Source organism: Balaenoptera acutorostrata, chromosome 4, assembly GCF_949987535.1.
Source record: "Balaenoptera acutorostrata chromosome 4, mBalAcu1.1, whole genome shotgun sequence".
Lineage (NCBI taxonomy): Eukaryota > Metazoa > Chordata > Mammalia > Artiodactyla > Balaenopteridae > Balaenoptera > Balaenoptera acutorostrata.
The window spans coordinates 151,736,028-151,759,662 of record NC_080067.1 but is presented as its reverse complement, the minus strand read 5'-3'; the positions used below and the strand labels follow the sequence as shown (position 1 = coordinate 151,759,662).

The window sequence follows — 23,635 nt, the reverse complement described above, 5'->3', positions numbered from 1 at the left end:
CCCGAGAGGCTCTGCGCCGAGGGCTTGGATCGTAGACAGGCAGCAACGCGGGCTCGCCTCTCAGCGCGGTCACCTCAGCGTTGCGGTTGCGGGCACGAGACGCCCCTCACCCCCGGTATTGGGGTCGCGGGCCTCAGGCGGGCGTCGGTCCACGGCGACCCCGCAGGCCCTGGTCTGGTGTCCGCGCGGACGAGGCTGCGGGGTGCGCTGGGCTTGCGCTGGGGCGGGCGGGGGGCGTCCACACGCTTTCTCCCCAGCACGCGTGGGCCTCACGCGTGGGGCTTTTCACGACTCTCGGGAGTGAGCTTGGACACCCTGGGCACCTTTGGACGCGTCCTTCGTAGACGCGCTGTGACACGTGTGTTAGCCTGGGGGCTGGTGGAGCTGAACTGAGATACCACGCCCCCCCGAACACGCACGCACCCCGAGAATCCTGAGGGAGCTGTTCCCCAGTGTCGGCGGGAAGCGTATCTGCCAGGTGCGACGGTGGACTGTAGTGGACGCGAATACCCGGCCCTGTCCGCAGAGGGCCACCTTCCTAGGTCGTATCCTTCTTGAGGTGACTGAGCCGGCCTGGCCATTGGGCCCAGCACAGGAGGCCTCTGAGAAGCAGTGCTCGCTCCAGAGCACGGCAGGCTGCCTACAGCTTAGCTGGGCCTGCATGGCCCTCTCCTTCCTGGGCTCAACCCTGTCTCCTTCCCCTTTCTTTCACAGGTGTTGATGCCATATAAACTTGTACCCCAAACTCTCTCTCACCATCTGCTTCTGGAGAAACCATCCTGCAACAGTTGGCACCTGGGGTTTAGATGGCAGGTGATAAGATGGGGTGACTCGCTCACCACTTGTGGGTGGAACACTCAGAGCCCCTGGCACAAAGTGATCTGATTGTTAACCTTCCACCCGTGTAGAAGAGTGAACCAGAGAAGTGAAATGAATACCCTAGAAGCCTTTTACGTACGATGGAAATATTAGCCATAAGGAAGGGTAGTGGAATTGGGTAGCTATTCCTTAACACTACTGATGCCCTGAAGAGAAATAATGGACAGTGGATGGCTACCAACAGACCACTGAAAGCCATGGAGTCTCTTCGGGTGCCTGCAAAAGAAGCCTCATCTCCTGCATTGAGACAATGCAGACAAGGGCCAGGCTCAAGAATTAACATCTCAAAGATGGTAAACACCCAGTCAAGGCAGTTCTGTTATGCTGAGTTTGGGGCCCTGGTTGGGAAAATCTGGGCCCATGACATGTGTCAGAGATCTCATATCTGGGTAGATGCCCTCAAAGCTTTTGACCACTCCCCACCCCCAAGACTGCCTTGAACCTCTGCAGCCTGCCCATGTGGCTCACCTTTCCCCACCAACCTGTTGGGCACTAGGCATATAATTATGGTTATTTCTTAGCATAATTCAGGTGGACTATAGCCCCCTCCCCCTCAAAAGAACATATTAGTTTGCTAGGGCTGCAGTAACAAAGTACCACAGACTGGGTGGCTTAACAGAAATTTATCTCACAGTTCTCAGGGCTGGAAGTCAGAACAAGGTTACAGGGCTGTGAAGGAAGGATCGTCCATCCCTGTCTGCTAGCTTCTGGTGGTTTGCTGGCAATCTTTGGTGCTACTTGGCTTGTAGATGCATCATGCCCATCTCTGCTTTCATGTTCACATGCCTTTCTCCCTATGTGTGTCTGTTTGTGTCCAAATCCCGTTTTTAAGGACACCAGTCATTGGATTAGGACCTACCCTAATTAATTTATCTTAATTTGATTATCTGTAAAGACCCTATTTCCAAATAAGGTTACCTTCACGGGTGCCGGGGGATTAGGACTTCAACATCTTTTGCAGGGACGCAGTTCAACCCGTTACAGGTTGTGAGAACCAGCCAACTGCCAGGAGCTAGGGAAGTTTGTGTGGGGCTGGATTATAAGTGTGCTTGGTGAGTGGTGGTCCCCAGCATCCTTGTCTAATTCACCAGCATGACCCCTGCAGAAATCAGGAGAGAACTGGAGCGTAAAATGGGGTAGAAGACAATTATGAGCAATCTTCTAAGATACGGGATTTAACGCCCAGGCAAAGACTGGTAGCAAACTCCCTGAAAGGATGCTCCTAAAATGATGCTGTATTTATTGCTATATAACAAATTACTACACACTGGGTGGCTTGAAACAAGAATCATTTATTATCTCTTTAGGTTACTGTGGGTCAGGGGATAGTGGAGATGGCTTGTCTCTGTTCGACAGCATCTAGGGCCTCAGCTGGAGCAGCCTGAAGGCCAGGGGTTGGAATGATCTGAAGGTTCATTTACTCACATGTCTGACAGTTGATGCAGGAGCCTGGATTGGGGGTGTCAGCCAGCATACCCACACATGGCCACTCCCTGTGGTCTAGGCTTCCCCACAATGTAATGGCTGGATTCCAAGGGCAGTTGTCCAAAGACAAAGGAAAGCCATGGCCTTTTTGTGAACTAGCCTCAGGAGTCATATACCATCACTTCTGCCACTCCCTAGCTGTTAGTAAATCTCACCTATATTCAGGGGAGAGGCATCAGACTCCTTTCAAAGAGAGAAATTTCAGAATTTGCAGATATATTTTAAAAACACTACACGTAGAAAAAGCTATGGCCCACAGTAAGCAAAGTTGAAATGACAATTGCTACAGCGGACTGATGGAAAGGAGTACAAGGGTCAGGGATGTGGCTGGGCTGAAATTTAAATACTCTGTGCTTCCTGAGACCCACCAGATGATTATATTCCACATAAAGGCACAAATAACAAATTTTTACAAAAGTCCAAAGAAACAGACTGATGAAAGGGGTACTGATGTCACTAGTCAATGGTGGCTCACCTTTTAGGTGAGAGCTGACAGTAGGAAAGGCTGCTCCAGAACGGCACTGGGGACAATAGGATCCTAAAACAGAAGAGGCCAGGAAGCAGCACGGAACTGACAGAAGTCCGAGTATCGCAAATTACAATGGCCAGCAAGGTGTACGTGGCAGCCAAGGGAGCCTGACCTGCAGAGAGCCGCAGAAATGCTTCATAAAACACAGCATCCCTAGAGGCAAAACAGATGGGCAGTTGAAGGCACAACCAGCAGAAAAAAGTCAAGGATGGATGACTAGGAAAATCAAGCATGGTTGCCCAATATAAAAAATCAGGATCCCACAGCCAGTTTCTGGACCTGAGCCAGTTTTCAGACATGGAACTGAAGAGGTGGCCAAATACCAAGAAGGACCCTGCAATATACCACAAGTATACACAGAAATGAATCCCAAAGGCCTTTCCTTTGATAACTACACCCAGGGAAAAGTGGCTAGCCAAACGTTTTGAAGATTGATGGACACAAGGTCTGAACTGACTTTGACATCTAGACCCCTGGATCATCACGGCTCCCCTGTCAGAGTGGCTCATGTGGTGCCCAGATCATTAATGGAGTCCTGCCCAAGGTCCAGCTTACAGTAGGTCCACTGGGTCTGTGAACCTGCTTGGTGGTCATTTCCCTGTCCCAAAGTGAATAATTGGCATTGACGTACTTGGCAATTAACAGTACTCTCATTTTGGGTCCCTGACCTGTAGGGTTAGAGCTATCACAATAGGAAAAGCCAAGTGGAAACCTCTAAAACTGATCTATTCCTATCAGGATCATAAAACAGCATCACATCTGGGGGTGGGAGGGATGGCAGAGATGGGTGCCACTTTTAAGGATCTAACGGATACAGCATGGTGGTCCCCAAAACCTTTACTTCACCAGCATGATCCCTGCAGAAATCAGAAGGATCCTGAAGGATGAGAGTAGCCTGCAAACTCAACTCAGTAGCAGCCCCGAGAGTAGTCTCTGTGTCAGACGTGGTAGCTGGCTGCTAATCCAGTGTGTTCTTTTCTGTCCCCATCAGAAAAGAGGATCAGAAACATTTCACATTCACGTGGAACAAAGATGCGGTTTTGCCTGAAGCCTGTGTTACCTCTCTTGCCCTCTCACAGTCCAAAGACTTCACCGTCCTGAAGAACATCACGTTGTTCCATTACATCAATAACATTATAAAGATGCTGGAGACATTGGTAAAATACAGGTGCTCCAGAGAGTAGTAGATAAACCGTATGAAGATTCAGGGACCTGCTACACTTATAATGTTTTTAGGGATCCAGTGGTCAGTGGTGCCCTAAGGCATCCCTTCCAAAAGAAGAAGACAATTATTGCATCATGCACCTTCAACCATTTTTTAATAAAGGAAGACACTGGTGGGCCTCTTCAGGTTCTGGAAGCAGCATATTCCACACCTAGAAATACTGCTCTGGCCCAAATACTGGTTGACTTGGAAGACTTCCAGGTTTGAGAAGAGCCCAGGAAAGTAAAGGTTTCTGTCACAGGCCGAGGCTGTGGTGCAAGCAGTTCTGCCGCCTGGGCCATACGGCCTAGCAGGCGGTATTGGCGGTATTGGCGGTATTGGCGGTGGGGCGGTATTGGCGGTGGGGCGGTATTGGCGGTATTGGCGGTGGGGCGGTATTGGCGGTATTGGCGGTATTGGCGGTGGGGCGGTATTGGCGGTGGGGCGGTATTGGCGGTGGGGCGGTATTGGCGGTATTGGCGGTGGGGCGGTATTGGCGGTGGGGCGGTATTGGTATTGGCGGTATTGGCGGTGGGGCGGTATTGGCGGTATTGGCGGTGGGGCGGTATTGGCGGTATTGGCGGTATTGGCGGTGGGGCGGTATTGGCGGTATTGGCGGTGGGGCGGTATTGGCGGTATTGGCGGTATTGGCGGTGGGGCGGTATTGGCGGTATTGGCGGTATTGGCGGTGGGGCGGTATTGGCGGTATTGGCGGTGGGGCGGTATTGGCGGTATTGGCGGTGGGGCGGTATTGGCGGTGGGGCGGTATTGGCGGTGGGGCGGTATTGGTATTGGCGGTATTGGCGGTGGGGCGGTATTGGCGGTATTGGCGGTGGGCGGCGCAATGTGGAGTTTCTGGCACATCTCAGCAGGAGAGTCACGACGCAGGAACCCTAGGTTCTGCGACGCCGCTTGAAGCAGAGACTTATATATGCCTTTGGGGGAAAACCATCTTGGTGTGCTTCTGTGCTCTGACAGAGATGGAACATCTGACCTTGGGACACCAAGTGACCCCGCAGACAGAACAGTGCTTTGTGAGGTGGGTTCTGCCAAACTCACCAAGTCGTCAGGCCGGCTCGGCCCAGAAACAGTCCATCACCAGGTGGAAGGAAGGAGCACATTCAAGACTGAGCATCAGACTGTTCAGAGGTCACAAGGGAGTGCAAAATAGGTGGCCCAGACCCACATGGCATCCACTGCTGTTGTATCAGAGCCTCTCTGTTCCTTCGCATCTATGACCATATGGGGAAGCCTTCAGAGCAAGTTGACAGAGGTGGAAAAATCTTGAGCCTGGTTCACAGATGGGTTGGCTTGGTATGTGAGTTCAAAATGAAAGCGTACAGCAGCTACATTACAGCCTCACTCAGGGCTGGCCCTGACAGACAGTGGTAAGGATATGCCCTCCCCGTGGGCAGAGCTCCTAGTCATTCCCTTTTCTGCGTAAGGAGTGGCCCAAGGTGAGAATATACATGGACACACGGGCAGTGTTGGATGACCTGTGTGACTGGCTAAGGGTTTGGAAGGAAAACAATTGGAAAACTGGGGACAAGGAAAGCATGTGGGAAGACATACTGGGATAGGCGCCAAGCAGGATGGTCTTGGTATAAAATATTAATGCCCACCAGAGAGCACCCATGAAGTAATAAACCACCAAGCAGACAGAACGATTCAGCCAGTTGACCCTGGACAGCATCTCTTACTTGGCAACCCCTGTACTGGCATGATGGGTACAAGAACAGAGGGACCAAAGTAATGAGGTTGGAGGCTACTTGTGGGCCCAAAGCCGATCTAACCACTAGCTGACACTGAAGGTCTAACCTGCCAGCGGGAGACCAATGCTGAGCTCTGAACGTGGCCCCTTCCCCTGAGAAGGTCAACCGGCCAAGTTCGCTGTATTGGAACTCTTCCATCCTGGAAGGGCCAGGAGTTTGTTTTCACAGAAACAGATTCATATTCCAGATATAGGCTCGACTTCCTGCCCACAAGTGTCAGCCAACAGGGCCTTATGGAGTGGTAGTTCCCCTGGCACAGGATCCCATGTGGCATCATATCAAACGTGGGATTCACTTTATGGCAAAGGAAGTGCACAGCACGGAGTGCAATGACCACGGGATCTGCTGCCTGACAGAGCACGGGGACAGTCAGCTAAAGGCACAGCTCCAGTGCCAAACTGGAGGTAATGTTCTGCAAAGATGGGGTGCCGTTCAAGACCTATACATGGCGCGGTGTTCCCAACAGGAAAGCTACCTGAACCTGAAGCCCAAGGGGTGGAAACAGGAGTGGTCCCACTTAACCAACACCCCCAACGATCCACTGGGGAACTTTGTGCTTCCCGTCCTCCCAGGTTTAGATTCTGCAGGGTTAGAGGTCCTGGTCCCCAAAAGGGACACTCCCCGGGGAACACACCAAGTGTTCCATTGGATTATAAACTATGGATGATGTCTGGGAACCTTGGGTTCCTGCGACTAGGAACCAGCAGGTGAAAGGAGGAGTCACTGTCTTGGTGATAGAGAGGGTAGGGCTACTCCTACACAACAGGGAAGAATGTGTAGAACCTGAGTGACCCACATGGGTGCGGCTCGGTACTCCTTTGCTTATCTGCGATTGAGAAACTAGAGAATCCAACTTGCGCACGCAGTGGAAGAGTTTGCCTCTTGATTTTCAGACCCCTGCAGTCTGGCTGTAAGGGAAGTACATGATACACGTGCTCCTAGTTTAAGGCATACACCAGTTTGCAACATTGCGTCCAACTTGAAAGACAGATTTCCAAGCTGGCGCTGATAGAGAGCCTTCAGCCAGCTGATGGGACACATGATGTTGGTTCATAAACTGGCCCCTGTACATGAGGGCAAGGAGAGACCAAAGAGACACAGACACTCCAGGTCAGCAGGTTTAATAAGCAGGGAACTTACGAGGTTTGTCCTGGCGGCCAGAAGACGAATAGATCTCCGCACCCCACCGCCAGAATCTTAAGAGCTTATACAGAGGCCTTGACTGGGTTCAGTCATGCACCCCTTCCAGACGGTCTCCACACCACCTTGCTCACTCAAGGCTGCATCCTTGGGGCAGCTGCCAGTGTGGGGAGGGCAAGCGCAATGCACAACCCAAGGATGGGGAGGGGGTAGGGAGCCTCTGATGGCCCAGGGCCAGCTCACAGGTCAACCAGCGGTCATGTCCTCTCAAAGACCTCCTCCAGCATGGTAAGACCAGTGGATTCTACGTGTGAACTCATCCTGCACTTTCATCGCTTTAAAATAATGCCTGCTGCTAAGAGGCAGTGTCATGCAGAGCTACAGCAACGAACAAGACGTCTCCAAGGACACAGAGAGTGGTGTTGGCAGATGCACTGCAGACAGGGAAGCCAAAGTCGCACCTGGAGTGTGTCTATTCCTGGCGGGACCAACCACTGCGTCCTCTGTGATGGAGGAACCAGCTCACCACATCAAGGTCTCAGCCCTGGCCTCTGCGGTTGGCGGTTCAGGCACTGAGAAATGGGAGAAGCCAGGAAGCCTTGGTGAGAGGAGGTCTTATTGCTGAACCAGTGCAAGTCTCTTTCCTGCCACCTAAGGAGAGAGGCTGAGTGACACCCACGAGCAAGTCATCCTGTCCACTGGACTGCACTTGCGCAGTGGGTGCCCTGAGGGAGGAAGGTCTTCTCACATACCCGTCCTGTAGATGACCTTGATACCACTTTGCAATCTTTCTGCCGTCAAGTACTGACCAGCTGGACAGTCAATTACCCATAAGAATGCTTATGGATCAGGAATCCAGGTCAGCTCTCTTTCCATATGGAATGGAGCACCAATGTACTATCCGAAGTTTGCCAACTGGAACTCTTCCAAATCCCATAAGCTGCGTGTGTGTGGCAACTGTCTACTTCTGGCTGAGGCCAGCACACTGTGCAGATCCAGCTGCAGAACAAGCTTGTGCTTCTTCCTGTTCTGCCAACTGGTCATAGGGAACGTCCCAGAAGACCACAGACATGGCTGAGACAGTGAAACAGAAGATTCAGCACCATGAGTCTGACTACCGACCACGTCATTTACGTACGCCTTCTGGATCTTTTCATGCCCAGCTGTGTGTACCTGTGATGGACAAAACTCCTACGCTGAAATCCTGCCCACAATGGGATGGCATTGGGACGTAGAAGCTCTGGGAAGCAGATGAGTCTGTGAGAGCGGAGCCCTCCCTTACGGATGGGATTAGTGCCCTTAAAAGAGCCACGAGTGCTTGCTCCCCCTCTGTGCTCTCCGTCATGTAAAGATACAAGGAATAACCAGCCGTCTGCAACCCAGGAGAGGCCCTCACGAGCAGCCCACCCTGCCGGCCCCCGGATCTTGAGCGCCCAGCCTCCAGACCTGTGAGCCACGCCTTTCTGTTGGTTATAGGCCACCCGGTTTACGGCACTTCGTTAGAGCAGCCCAGGCTAAGACGATACTGTTTCTGGTTCTCGATGGAATGCTGCGGTTTACACCCAGTTTCATCGTTTGTGTACTTCTCTGGCTACTTCGGGATAAACTCTTGATATGGGTCCAGAAGTGATGGCATCTGTCCCAGGTGCAATCATGAAAGGTTTTACATTTAGGCTCCCTTATCATTTTTTTCTCAATACCCATTAGATGATGAATTCGATTTCAACTGGCAGGGACAACTTCCCTACCTTACCTTAGGGTCTTTGTTTAGACATCATAATATCATTTTGATGCATTAAAGACATCATGGTAATTGGTCCTAATGAGCAGGAAGAAGTACCCTAGATGCCTTGGATGGTGAGAGCTAAATTCCATGAAAAATCAGTGGTCTGTGGACTATCACGGTCTCCCTTCCAAAGTGAAAGACAAGCAGCTGCACCTTGCACTGCCCACAACTAAGGAAAGGCCCAGGCTTGGCGTGTGTGGACTTTGATATGACCACGTCTGGGTGTGCTGCTCCCACCTACTGACTGAGGAAGCTGTAGGCTGTTGGTTTCACAAGACCTGGACAAGGACCTGCAGCTCTGATACTCAGGACAAGTTTGTAGCCGGCCAGGCAGAAGTGTGGACAGCCCGGGGGCTCCACTGATGGCCGCTGTCTAACGTGGCTGTCTTCTGGGACTGAGTCCTTTTTTTTTTTTTATTTTATTTTATTTATTTATTTATTTATTTATTTTTGGCTGAGTTGGGTCTTTGTTGCTGCCCGCGGGCTTTCTCTAGTTGCGGCAAATGGGGGCTACTCTTCGTTGCGGTGCACGGGCTTCTCATTGCAGTGGCTTCTCTTGTTGGGGAGCACAGGCTCTAGGCGTGCGGGCTTCAGTAGTTGTGGCTCGCAGGCTCTAGAGTGCAGGCTCAGTAGTTGTGGCTCACGGGCTTAGTTGCTCTGCAGCATGTGGGATCTTCCCGGACCAGGGCTTGAACCCGTGTCCCCTGCATTGGCAGGCGGATTCTTAACCACTGCGCCACCAGGGAAGCCCCTGGGACTGAGTCCTTAACGTAAAGTTTCTGTGCTGATCCCAGGTAGTGTCAGAATTGAACTGCAGGACACTCGGGTGGTGATGGAGAGGAGGTGGTGAATGATGAGATAAGACTCAAGCAGGTCAGGAAGGCAAAAGTAAACCCATGAACAGATGGCTAGGGTTCCCATAAAATTTCTCCCTCTGAGTTGTCCTTGTGCCCTGTCTACTGTTCTGCGTATGGACTTGCTGTCCCTGCCCAGAACCCATCTGGGGACTGCCCAAATTACTTACTCACCGTCACTGCTTCTGACCAGAAAACTCCTCTCATAGCAAAAGTGTGGCACTAGGCTTACGACCATGGGTTTCCCTGACGTCAACCCAGAAGCAGCTCAGCTACCAACAGTGGGAAGGCTGCCCTACTGCAGACCCACTTATGGCCATTTCTCCCACAGCCAGAATACATCAGCCTGGGGCCATCAGAAGATGGGAAGTGCCCCTCTTACTGCTATGCCAGATAACCCTGGAGGTGTTTTTGCTTTCCATCCTATGACTCTGGGCTCTGCTGTCCCGGGGGTGCGGGGAGGCTGCTGCCACCGGTGACAGTGGTCCCCCTCTGAACCAGCAGGGATGGGGGTTCCTGCATCAGCTGGTGGGACTGATCCCAATTACTGAGGGGGAGCCTGGAGGCCGGCACAACTCGAGGACAGTAAAACCTGTATCTGTACCTGACGTCTTCACTGGGCACCTCCTTGTACTTGGTACTTCCAGGTTCAACTGTAAAAGAAGGAAAGGAAGTCCTCCAAAAACAAAACTGTTAAGGTCTCAAATCTTTCAGAAAGGACAGTGAGGCCCAGAAAACCAGGCCTACATGGTAGAAGGAAGACTCGTTGAAACAGGGGCGCAGCCCTGTTTAATGCTTGCTCTGGACATCTCCTCCTCACCTCCCCCACTTTACACGACATGCTGGGTGTGTTAACTACACCGATTAGCAAAGGGCAGGCCCAGCACCGAGGGAGGAGTCCGGCATTACCTGGAGAGCCTGCATTACTGAGATACGATACCTCGTGGGCCTTCCTTGGTAGGAAGAATGTTTGCCCCGCATCAGGCAGGTGCATTTTGGTAATTAAGTATGGGTGGGTGAGAACACATTCTTCGTAGCCAAAGGGTCACCTGCCAGTGTGCTTTCAGATCAATTCGTCTGCTCTGCACAAGGTGCCGACTTCTGCAAGGAACTGTCCCAGGCTCCCTGTCTAGTTTGGCGAACAGGAGGGCAGGAGGAGAAAGATGGGCGTCTCTCTCCCTTCCACAGTGATGCGGATGCTTCTCCCCTGAGGGGTCAGCTCCTGCAGGAGGGGCTCTGTCCCTGTGTCCCAGTGACCGTTCTGCTGACCCGCCAGCCCCAGGGAAAGGGCTCCTCCATCATCACAGTGATCAAATGCTTGTACTGGATTCCCTTAGCTGGAAAGCCTAGCGTGGTTATGTTCTCCCACCTGGGCTGACACCGTGTCCTGTAGTTGATTAAGACGTACTGGGTCAGACTTCAGTTTGGTCGTGACACTTTTTTCATCTTTCATTATGAAAATTTTCAAAAAATAAATAACCATATGCTAACTAGATTCAATCTAGATTCAATATTTTTAAAAGTTTTTGCATGTTTACTTAATCCATATATGTGTACTCTTTTTCTAACGGAACCATTTCAAAGTAAATTGCATTTGTTACGGCTCCTTTTTCTTAAAAAATTCAGCATACAGCTCCTAAGAAAAGCAGCCTTCTCTCATGTAACCATGACCACACCTAAGAAAATTAACACAAATTCCCCTAAAACCTGCTATCCAGTACATACTCAAATTTACCCCGTTACCCCCCAAAATGACTTTATAGCTGCTTCCCCCAATGCAGGAGCTAATTACATTCTGCACGTGCATTTGGTTATGTCCCCTCAGTTTCTTTTGACGTAAAACAGGCCCCTCACTCTTGTTTTCTGAGTAACGTTGTCTATTTGATGCAACCAGGCCAGTCACTTACAGAACATCCCTTGTGTCTCTCTCCTCGTGGTTCTGTGTCACTTGTCCCTCCATCTGTAAACTGGGGGAGACTGTGCATCTCACACGGCATTGTGTCGGGCCTGCCATGAGCTGAGGTCACAGTGGACACTCCCAGGCCCCTGCACTGTGAAAGTGGAACTTCGCCTTGGTTTTAGGACTTGTTGATGAACCCACCGTGAACTGATTATTTCGCTGGGGGCAGAATTGGTGGTTCTCTAATTGTATTGCTCCCTCTATATTAATTAGCTGGGTGCTTTACCGTGAAGAAGAATTTCCCTCATCAGCAGGTATGACCTGTGTTCTTCCACGAAAGGAGGGTGAATGTCTCTTTCTTTTTAATTATTAACCCCCATGGTAACAAGTTGCTGTGATGGTTACGTCCACTGGCGGCTTTAAATGGGCCCTCCCTCCCTCATTAGCTTAACATGGATGACATGGATATTTATTTATTCAGTATTTGATCATCAATTTCAAACGTCATTCTTCTCTAAAGTGAAGAGACATTTCTTGGATTCCTGCTCCTGGGGCTGGTCAAGATTTCACTTCAATAACATCAAGCAGAAGAACACAGGACTCAGTGGAAAAGGTGGGAAGATTGTAAAACAGTGACCTTATGGCAGTGTTGGCTAAGAAAGGGAAAATGCAGACATGCACTGGAAAGAAAAATCTAAAATAAGTAAGCAAACATTTAAATAAGTCTAAAATCTAAAAATCAAAAATAAGTAAGTAGTGATTAGGAAAAAGTTGTTTTATATTAAAGCCAAGCCCAGCAGAATAAATGTCACGTTCAAAGGTCCTAGAAACACACTGAGATACTTATAAACATACCTTTACAACAGACGTTTGGGTAAAGGACACTGGCTAGATACCACCACCAGGTACAGACGAGCACGAGTAAAACATAAAAAGATCATAATCATGAGAAATAAATATGTAGTGACAGCATCTGACAGAAAAAAAATAAGAAACCAAGCAAGATGAATCAATAGGCATGTGGCTATTTGTCTTACTAGTGCTTTAAGTTCCACTGAAAATTTTTGACTTACAGAAGTTCAATATAAATTGTTTATGAACAATTGTTTATGAACAAATTGTTACATAAGTCTATGTTTTATTTTTTTGCCTGTGATAAAAGCAGACTGGATAAAACAAGAAAAAAAAACACAGGGCTATTCACAAACACACTGGGGCTTTAATTTTATTCTTTTTGTTTTTTTGTGTGTTTTTGTTTTAAACCAAGTTTCCAGCTGTACACTTTAGAAAATAAACAACAGGAAGCCATCCTCTGCTTACCCTTCGTGGGCGGGCAGGGAGGATCGACCAACGGAGAACTGGGCAGATGCCCGTCACTCATGAGCGCACAGCTACCTCATCAAGGTAAGAAGCTAAGATGTGCTGAAATCACATAGAAAATACTCCACTTGGCTTTGCAGCAAAGCCTAAGGGCGAGAGCATCTAACTGACGACACCGGGGCTGGCGCTCAGCACCACTCAGCACACCCACCACATCACAAGCTCCCACAGGAAATCAAACCTCTTCCTCAAATACAATTGTCACAGGACTTTATTCACTGTTTACTCTTCTGGCAGCAGGACTTCTCTGAAGTAGAATCTAAACACAAGTAGAAATGAGGAAGCAATTTGTTAGAAGGCTTCACATCTTCTAAGAAGAATTTCACAGTTTTGAAACACTATCACTGAATTAACCTTATTTTTGGTAAAAATAAGAATAGCAATTAAGATACGTAGTGGTTTACATTATGAAAGTTGAGAAACGCTGGACAAACGACTTCCTGTAAACACGGTCTTCATGGTCGCTGTGAGTCTGAGACACCGTGATCCCCACACTGTGCGTCCTTCACACCCACCCCCGGGTGTCTCCACTCACAACCCTCCTTCTGATACTATTAATGATGGCTGATCAGCAGGACTGAAACTAACAAGAGTGACTAAGCTGGACCCCAGTGACTTAAGCCGTCTCCTCTCCAGGACTGAACACTCCTGGGTCACTCAGATCACGTCAGAAGACAGAGGACTTTCATTACCTGGTGGTACGTCTCCCAGTCTTTGCTGGATCATTTCTAAATGGTGAATGTATTCCGTCAAGGAATGTTCCGGATCTTGAGAAGCAGTCAGGGATCTTTCTGATCTGGGATTTTCGGATGGATTGGATCTTCAAACATACAAACCAACAAACAAACAAAGAGTTGAACTCAGCAGACGGTCTGAATGCAGCCAGTGCGGAGGGGCAGTGGAGTTGGGCCTGCTGACCAGACACTCGTGGGAAATGGGGTAAACTAGGCGGTTGTTACCTTCCTATATTTTCTTTACCACAGCGGAAAAAAGAGTAAGGTTTTTTTAAGAAGTGCTACATAGTGCTTTAAAACTAACTTCTTCACAACGTCTCCAAATTAGAACAACTGAAAACTGCTGTATATTATTTAACTCACCAAATCGTCACACGTGAGTCTATCACCCCCACCGGATTCTGCCCAGCGTCCCTCACGGGGTCCCTCCTCCTGGCCTCCAGCTGGGCCCAGGGGGCCCCGTCCGCGTCACTGCCCACTTCCTCTCCAGGGCAGGGAGCGTCTTACCCGTGCGCCATCCACAAAAGAGAGGCCTTGGCCACCACCTACTCCTTCAAAGGTATCACCCGCTCGGGCATGGGGGACCCACAGCCAGACCGGGAACCCCTGCCCGCCCTCCCCGAGTAGAACCGGGCTTCTGGGCCCTCACGGACTCACACTGCTGCACGCCCTGCCTCGCCCGCTCTGGGACCAAAACTTTCAGAACACGTTTCTGTGAGGAACCACACACGCCGGTGGGTTCCCATCGGCAGAGACGCAGGGTGAGTGGGGACACAGCCTTGCGCACGGCGGTGCCGCCCACGCTCATCGGTCTGGCCTCCCCCATCAGGGCAGTTACGCCCGAGATCGTCACACTCTTAACACGCAGCTCATACGGAGGTCTCATCACCAACCGGAAACCATGGAGCGAGAGAGCAAACGTGAGCATTTTATCCCTGCTGGTCCGATGTCAGAGGTGGATGACACGTTCTGCTCTGACGAGCTCATTTTAGAACCCCGGGAAAGCACGCACAGAGAGAGCAGACGACATGCCTGCACGAGCCGTCACATGTGTGTGACAAATACCACAGACACAAACTGAGCTTTCTATTCACTTCACGGGTAGGTTCCAAATACTGGAGGAGTCATAGTCGAATGAATTAAATAAATGACTCGTAATCATATTCGAGAATTTGAATAGGATTATTATTATTTGTGTTTCAGTCTGGAGAAATGGAAATGGAAATCACATCTCTCACAAGCAGCACTTGGATAAGAAATCTCATGGTCAGGAAAATGGGCTGCAAACCGTGATGAAGGTACCCAGGGCCTCAGAACGTGACAGTTACAGCCATCAGGGAAACCTTTCTTCACTTGAATTTTTAAACAAAATTCTATTCTACAATTTATCCACAAGGCCTCTTAATTATGTTTTTAATTGAAAACAGTTTTTTCCCCAAATAACCAATGGATGTTTAACATTATCACTGTAACATTGCAATTGCCAAGTAAGTTGTAAGTATAAAAACACATTACGTGTGCAAAAAAACCCCCAATCCCAAAGAAAAAGATTAAGTAAAGCTAACACCACGGCCTTGCATGTATGTGTGTGTGTGTGTGCGTGTGGGGGGGGGGTCATGTGTGCCCGGGGGCCCTTCCATCACAGGCGGGGCTGGGCACCCGCACAAATCTGCCCAGGGACGCCTCCGCGCATGGCCCTGTCTCTGCAGATGGGGCCCCTGCTGATGGCTACAACCCTGCAGTGGAAAAGCAGCTGAGGCACCACCGCTCACCTTTCCCTCCTGCGTGGGGACGCTTTTGGCACAGGGCCCCTGGCATGGCTGGAAGACATGTCCCGGGTTGGTGGGGATTCGCGGGTGTCAGGTGGAGACTGCTGCCGCTGTGGCACGAGGAATCCTTCCCCCAGAATTATTTAGCAACGAAGGGATTAAAAAAAGAAAAGAATGCATTTTAGTAGGGAGGTCCATCCACCAAAATTTAAAATTTCCAAGCTTTTAAGAGTCTGCATGGCAATTTCAAAATGTTTAAAAAGTACTCGTTATAAAAACTGTATTAAAAAAATCTCTACAGGAAGCCTGAGTTGTTTGTTTGTTTTTTAAATGTATGTATTTATTTATTTATTTGGCTGCGTTGGGTCTTTGTTGCTGCGCGTGGGCTTTCTCTAGTTGCGGCGAGCGGGGGCTACTCTTCGTTGCGGTGCGCGGGCTTCTCGTTGCGGTGGCTTCTCTTGTTGCGGAGCACGGGCTCTAGGCGTGCAGACTTCAGTAGTTGTGGCTCACGGGCTCTAGAGCACAGGCTCAGTAGTTGTGGCACACAGGCCCAGCTGCTCCGCGGCATGTGGGATCTTCCCACACCAGGGCTCGAACCCGCGTCCCCTGCATTGTCAGGCAGATTCCTTAACCACTGCGCCACCAGGGAAGTCTGAAACCTGAGTTCTGAGCACCTGCATTTCATTCTTGCAAGGCCAACCCTGACCCCCGTGTCTGTGTGGGCAGCGCCCTGGAGGGGCGCTCAGCACCCTGATGGAGTGAGCAGGGCGCCACGTGGGCCTGGGGCGGGTCTCCTGCACCCAGCTCTGAGGAGTGGTAAGGGCAGAAACCCCAGCGACCACCAGGTGCAGCCGGGGGGCAGGGGGTGTGGGGGGACCTCCTGAAGAACCTCGAAGCCAGCTGATTCCGAGACGTAAGGATTCACACGTGGAAATCAAAGGGGACTGGCACCGCCAGGGAAGCCCAGTGGCCATGAAGGGCGCTGCCAACTGCAGCTCCCCCAGGCAGCCCGGCTACACCTGGGCAGCGGCCCGTCAGATGGGGCAGTGGACAACTGCAGACTGGACGGGACCGAGGCAGAGGAGGCAGTGGTGCTCCCAGGGGATGTGCACAGTGTGAAGTAGAACTTCACTCCATTTGGGAGAATAAAAAAGACTTTTTATTGAAAATAAGCTATTGGTTGATACATTTAGCATTTCTGTATTTTTCAGTCATTATTACGCTCCTCTGAACCACTTTTATTCATCAACATTAACTGTATAAACTTGTGCTTGTTCCCAAAATAAAAACCACTTTCCTTCAAAAACCCTTTGCCTCCTGACGAGCGCACTGGCTGAATTACTGGTTTCTTATTGTGCTTTGCGATCTCCCACCAGGCGGGCACTGAAGAAGCCCGTGGGTGGGGTGGCAAGGGGGGTACCTGGGCGGGGTGCTCGGCCCGGCGCTAGGGCTCCTCTGCAATCTACTTGTTGCCATTTCTTAACCAAAAAGCGTAACCTACAAAAAAAGATAGAAAACATTGAAAACTAGAGCAAAACAGGAGTGAAAAGAACCAAGAAAATCCAGACGTGACCGGACCATGGAGTGAGAGCACGGCCCTCCACGCAGGCAGCCGCCAGCACCTTCCCGGCCCCGCCCCCGGCCCCTGGGCCCCCAGGCCCCCGACCCTGCCCCTCCACTCCCAGACCCAGCTGGGGTCTGTCTGGTTCACCGCACTCCCTTCCATCGCTAACGCACTTGACAGGCCCTGGACAGCTGGGGGAAATGGAGACCCTCGCCCTCCACGTGGTGACGGGAGGTGCAGCGGTGTTGGGGCCCCTAGACCCCTCTCCTCGACGGCCCCCAGCAGCTCCCTCACAGCACTGCTGCCTCTGAGACCCAAGGCCCAGGAGGTACCTCCGCTTCGCGTTGGTGGAAAGACGGAGGCAGGGTTTGGGGCTCTCCCCCCGCCCCCCAACCCAGCATCTGACGTACTTCCTGGCACGGGGCACGTTCTCCGAAAATACAGAGCAGATGGACGGACGGACGGACAGGTGTCAGACAGAGTGACAGGCAGGTGGGAGGACAGTCTGTGGTCCGGAGAACTCAGAGGGAGGGAGGGCGGGCGCTAAGTGCCCAGAGGCCGGGAGAGGCCTCCACCCCGCGGGGACTCCTGGCAAGTGTGCGGCTGGACCGTGTGCGGTGCTGGGTCTCTGAGGGCAATGGGACCCACACTGCCTTTTGTGGTGCAGTCCAGGGAAAGGCCGAGGGGGCCCAACCCACCCTGCTGTGCCTGGTCCAGCAAACGGAGGTGAGCGCAGCCCAGAAAAGGCACCTCCGTGGGCACCAGAGCAGACACAGTGGCACAATTCTTAGTGGGACAAACGTTTTTAGAAATACAGCAGATTTTAAAATTATAAAATAAAATAGATTTTCATCACTGTTAATTCTGAAATAGTCAAAGGTCCCTATCACACCAGGGAGGCCATCCGTACTCCACAGTGGCGCCCTGCATGCAGAATGGCTGGAGCTGCGCTGGGCTGGGCCAGGCGGACACTTAGGGGTCAGGTGTCCCTCCCTGCTGGGGGGCCCACAGCGTGTCCTCCTGCGCACATGGCGCCCTTTATGAAGCACAGATTTGACTAAAATATAAGAAACTGAAACACGAAGAAGTGAAATGCAGTTTTAAGCTCGATCAGACATGTCTGTCATCATAAGAATACCATTAAGGGGAAGGCTTTGTTTTACAATAAAAAGACAGCCTTAAACCCTTCCATCTTAGAAGGTGCAGTTCTACATAACGTGGTTTCCGGAAGACAAGGGTCGTCTATATTTTAAGGCCTCAAATATCATTCATCTTAAAAGAGGGAACAGCTGTAGCGTTTCAAAGACTAAACGACCCCAAAGCAGACAGGAGGCACGCGCCTCGGCGGTACCTTAAGACAGCGATCACCACCCTGACGGCAGTGCGGAATTTTGTAAAAGGGCGTGCCGCCACCGCTTTCCTATCTGCCTTGGAAGGAAATACTCCCAAGTGGGCGATCATGGAGAGTGTTTCTTGTTCAGAGTCCTGGAATCCACCAATCAACAGCAAAAGATACTTCTTTTGATAAATCAGGGCTTTTCTAAAGCTCTCTGCTCTCAGATAATGCAGGTACAATTTTTCCATCTAAAAGAAAAAGAAAAACCAGTGAAACTTAACCACAGGACAAAGACATCCTTCTCACAAGTCTCCATAGCACACTTGTACCAGGTGCTTTAAAAAGAACCAGACTTCTTTCCACAGCAAATTATCACAGCAGTCAGCTCCGCACGACATCTATAACCAGCAACAATCTTGCAGTTCAGAGTTGGATCTTGTTTATCTGACAAAACACAGAGCACAGACGACCCTTCACCAGCATCAGAGGAGCCCCACGAGGGCCCAGGAATTGGACTACCAAGCACGGACAAAGCTGGGGGCAGGTGGGGGTTTCATCACAGGTCTGCAGGCATTGGGGGTCGGGGAGACCTGAGGTCACAGGCAGAGGTTGGTGTCCATATCCTAATACGGCTTTTCCCTCCAGAGAGACCCACAGCTTGGGCCTCACCATCGGAAGTGCTGACTGAGCTGTGGGCTCAAGGCTTTTTCCAGGCTGTGGACACTATCATCTGTAATTCAAGCACCAAGACTTTCACTCCTTAACCCAGGATTTTAGAAAGTACCACGGGCGCTGCGGAGGATCTCTAGGGCAGTGAAAACGCTTTGCATGACACCACTGTGGTGGACACTTGTCATCTTACACTTGTCAAACCCACAGAATGCATGGCCCCAAGAGCAGCCGCACGTGGTAACAACGTGACGCTGTGGGTCTTTCGACTGCAACACATGCACTGCCTGGGGGGAAGTGGATGGTGGGGCAGAGGGTTCGGGAAACCTCCGTACCTTCCCCTCAATTTGGCTGTGAACCTAAAACTTGCCTAGAAACATAAATCTTAAACAAGTAAGGAGCAGCCATGAGACGGTGTGTGCACACCTAACACCGCCCATGGGCTTGGTCTTACCTTGGCATTGCAGGCGCCAGCCTCCGGCGCGGGCAGTGCTGGGTCTGGGTGTCGCGCTGAGCCCGGCGAGACCATCCTGTCCTGCCTCCACGCAGACCTGTCCGACCTCTGCAATGGCCACAGACAGCGTGTCTACACAGCTGCTCTCCCGGGACAGCATCTCAAGAAAGCTGGCCGAGGGCTTCCCCGGTGGCGCAGTGGTTAAGAATCCGCCTGCCAGTGCAGGGGACACGGGTTCGAGCCCTGGTCCGGGAAGATCCCACATGCCGCGGAGCAACTGAGCCCGTGCGCCACTACTGACTGCACCCTACAGCCCGCGTGCCACAACTACTGAGCCCACGTGCCACAACTACTGAAGCCCGCGCCTAGAGCCCGTGCTCCACAACAAGAGAAGCCACCGCAATGAGAAGCCCGCGCACCACAATGAAGAGTAGCCCCCACTCGCTGCATCTAGAGAAAGCCCACGTGCAGCAACGAAGACACAACGCAGCCAAAAAAATAAGGAAGGAAGGAAGGGAGGGAGGGGAAAAGAAAAGAAAAGAAAAGAAAAGAAAAGAAAAGAAAAGAAAAGGAAAGAAAAGGGGCTGAGAGCACAGTGGTGACCGCTCCCAGGCCCGAGCCGCCCACATGCTGTGCCCACTGGACACGGGTGGGCTGGGGCAGGTGCCGGTCACCTGGGTCCCTCTCTTTAGCCTCTTCTCAGTGATGTCCTGGTTGTTACATGATTATTTTATTACACTCAAGGATGGTTACTACACACCGTTTACTGAAGTACAATTGTACAAAAGGTATATTTTTACTAAAAACAAAACCCTCACATTTGAGAAATCACCCTGAATTCAAAGCTTTAAGCCTATTAGACACCCCTGTCCTCCCTGGCCCTGGAAATGCTGCCCCTGGCAGACGCGGACACCCAGCTCTGTTGAAGCACCATCGAGCCACGCACCCTGGACACCTCAGGAGGGGCCCACACCGCACAGAGGGGATGTCGTGACCAGGCCACGTGTGCCAACACTGGCCGCGTGGCCTGGACACCACGCTGTGCTGAGCACCCCAGAGCTCCGGTGTGGACACACGAACAGAAGAAGGGCCCCACAGGGAGGGCCAAGGCTGCCGCCCACAGCGCACAGCCAGGGCCGCCTGTCGCCGAGGCCAAGGCCAGCTCGGAGCACGCCCGGGGCCACGTGCTCAGCTGCCACCAAGGCGGCCTGGCTGCACCGCCCACAGCGCAGGGCAGGACTCGGAAGAGGGAGGTGCCGAGCTGGGTGACCTCCCTGCTGGGGCAGAAGGAAGAGGCCACATTTCCCGGTTCTAACAGAGCCCGGTCTCTCCTGGGAAAAGACACTCTAGCAACAGGAGTCACCCCGACACAAAGGAGAAGACGCTCCAGTCTCTCCACCCTCAGCCTGCCTCTTGCTCGCTCATTACATTTATTTCCTGATTCATTACCTTCCAGGCGAAGGACAAAGCGTTCCAGGTGATGGTGCTTTAGTCCACCCCGGGCGCCCTCTGAACAAGCAGCCCCCAGGGGAGCAGGCGGCCGTGCTCGGCGCCAACGGCACCTCTCGCCTTTACAGCCCCTCCCGACGAGGAACAGGGCCACGGGTCTGCCGGCGGTTGGGCCCCACGAGCACAGGAGCCCCCTTAACCCCACAGCGCTTCGGACAGACAAAGCAGAACTGGACAGAACTGAGAAGACAGAGGTCCCGCTTGGGGACACACCACCGCCCTCTGGTGACTGCCAGCGGGACCTGCCCGGCCTTGACAGGGCACCCTGCCCAGGAGCACCAGAAACACCAAGCCCAGCACAAAGAACCTTCCGGAAGAGAAAACACTAGGCACGGATGGTCTCACTGGTGCATCTTAACAAACACTTAAGGAAGAGATGAATACCAGCTCTACACAATCTCTTCCAGAAAACAGGAGGGAACACGTCCCAGCTCATTTCATAAGGACAAGACCAAAGACAATGAAAAAAACCCTCCAGGTTAACATCCCTCATGAAGCCAGATACAAAAACGTACGCCAAACATAAGCAAATCGAACCCAGCCTGCAGCCGCCGGGGCCCCAGGACGCGTACCCTGCGCGCACAGCCCTCCGGCGGGGCCCTCGGGGCCCGCGGCGTCCTCTCCAGCCGGGACACGGCCCTGCACAGCTCCGCCCTCTCCCGCGTCACCGCGCTGAGCGCTCTGCTCAGGGACTCGTTGTCCTTCAGCAGGACGTCCACCAGCTCGACCTGCAGCTCCACCGTCATCTTCTTCTTGAGGAGAAAACAAGGTCGGAAAATGTTTTGTTCAAAGCCGCTACTCGTGGCTTTTACTGTGGGCTGTTCTCACAGATCGCAGCTTTAAACGCATTTGGGGTTGGCGGGAAGCTCGCGGGGCTGGGCAGAGTCCATGTACGGGAAGGAGAGGGCAAAAGCCGTCCCGTCAGATCACATTTCCTCTCACTCTCCTATGAAACAGGCTTTGCACGAAACCGGGCATGGACAGAGGGAGGCTGTCACAAAACACGACCCCCTCCCTGTTCCGACAGCGCCACCGGCACAGGCAGGGCGCGACGGGTGGCGGGAGGAGCACGCTTATCCCTGAGGGTCCCCAGAACAGGCGTGTTCTTTCCAGGCCCCAGCGGGCGCAGGACACCGGCAGGGTCAGCTCTCCTGCTGCCCGCGCTGCCTGCTGCTTCCACGACAGACATCACGACGTCCTAACTGCCACGGACGTTTGTCAGGAATTCATAGCAGCGGTCAGGACTCCTGAAGCACCCCCGACGCTGCTGACGGGCAGCTCCTTTCCAGCCCAGAGCCTCAACACAAGTGCGTGAGCGGCAGATGGGCCGGGGCGTCGGCCACAGAGCGGGACAGACCAGCGCCCCCGTGGGCACCAGGAACGGTGCGTTGAGCCAACCACGCGACAGGCCGAGGTGGGAGGCAGGCCCGGCCACAGTGAACAAGAAAGCTGGTCTCACCCGACAGGAGCTGGTCGTGCCCAATTCAGACTTGAGCGTCTCCAGCGTGTGAAGCAAGGACGCCACTGCCTTCTCGTTTGACGATGTCCAATCGCTGATGGTCCTGGAGAGGCACACGGACACTCAGAAGGGGCGTGTGGGTCCCGGGCGGCAGGCACTCCGCGTAGCGCCCGGGGAGCCCTGCGGTGACCGTGGCAGCCGGGAGGCTGCACGGCCTGGAAGCGGGCAGTCTGTGAAGCCCAGAAGCCTCCAGCCCCTGAGCACTGACCATGGACCACGGAGGCTCCCTCAGTGTGCCCACCTCCCCCCGCTGCTCTCTGCCGGGACTCTGAGTCGGCTACTGAGACGCTGTCCCTAAGCAAGACTTTGCTGCTCCATCAACCACACCCAATCACAGACAGGAGAGCTGTACGGTCTGAGCTTCCGTGTGCTCAGAAAAGGGCAAATCAACGTTGGTTCCCGCCAAACAGCAGGGCCGTGGGTCCTCGACCAGGCAGACGCATCCCGGCCCCGTGGGCAGCCGGCCAGGGTGTCAGGCGAGGCAAACGCTGCACAGACACCGGGCACCAGCCCTGCCTTGGGGGACTCGGGTGGGAGGGGGGCTGGCCTCGGGCCGGACCCTCTGGGTGCTGAGCAAGGGTAAAGGGCCATGGAGAGACCTGATCTGAAAGACACCTGGATTTCCTGTCATATTAGAATGCAAAGACCACAACGCTGTCGTCATCTTTCAATACTGCCCACGAAGTCATCTGCACACGTGGGGTGAGAAATAGAGTCCGTTTCATTAAAACCTGAACCCGAAATCAAAGACACGCCCCAAACTCAGTATTTTTCTCAACACGAAAGGTGCTGGGCACATGGCCGGGTCAGTCCCGAGACTCGCCTGTCCACCGTCTGGTTGATGAAGCTGGTCAGAAGCCCCGCGGCACAGAGCAGCTGCTGCCGCACCTTCTCCAGGCCCCGCTGCTGCTCCCGGGGGCGCTCGGGCTCCGAGTCTGGCTCCGGGCAGGGGCGCACGGCCTCCCTCGCCTGCAGCTCCCTCACCGTCCGCTGGAGCTGCTGGATCTTGTGCGCGTCCCGCTGGCGCCGCAGCTCTAACTCCCGCTGCCAGCAACGGCGAAAAACAGAAGCGAGCCTCACACACGGTCCAGGGTGGAGACCGCAGCCAGGAGCTCGGCCCCGGGCCCCGACCGACCAGCCCCCAACACACTC

At 52.6% G+C, this 23,635-nt stretch overlaps 1 protein-coding gene and 1 long non-coding RNA gene across 8 annotated transcripts in view; one reads left to right on the top strand and one right to left on the bottom strand.

Moving 5' to 3' along the window:
* The first annotated feature begins 41 nt into the window (after window positions 1-41).
* Window positions 42-12,934, top strand: LOC130708169 (uncharacterized). Its single transcript, XR_009008272.1, has 3 exons — window positions 42-545; window positions 1,032-1,172; window positions 12,817-12,934. It is a non-coding gene; the product is annotated as an uncharacterized LOC130708169 (long non-coding RNA).
* PCNT (pericentrin) overlaps window positions 12,692-23,635 on the bottom strand; it is a 107,767-nt gene continuing 96,823 nt past the window's right edge. For 3 of the 7 annotated variants that reach the window (XM_057546125.1, XM_057546126.1, XM_057546130.1), the window contains 9 exons: window positions 23,307-23,527; window positions 22,424-22,526; window positions 21,537-21,716; window positions 19,456-19,563; window positions 18,348-18,580; window positions 16,853-16,929; window positions 15,436-15,559; window positions 13,622-13,749; window positions 12,692-13,188 (listed from right to left, as the gene is read on the bottom strand). In XM_057546125.1, coding sequence (XP_057402108.1) covers window positions 13,145-13,188; window positions 13,622-13,749; window positions 15,436-15,559; window positions 16,853-16,929; window positions 18,348-18,580; window positions 19,456-19,563; window positions 21,537-21,716; window positions 22,424-22,526; window positions 23,307-23,527 — 1,218 coding nt within the window. In that variant the 3' untranslated portion in view covers window positions 12,692-13,144. The remainder of the gene's footprint in view (window positions 13,189-13,621; window positions 13,750-15,435; window positions 15,560-16,852; window positions 16,930-18,347; window positions 18,581-19,455; window positions 19,564-21,536; window positions 21,717-22,423; window positions 22,527-23,306; window positions 23,528-23,635) is intronic. The other 4 variants (XM_057546127.1, XM_057546128.1, XM_057546129.1 and 1 more) reach the window with 4 other exon arrangements.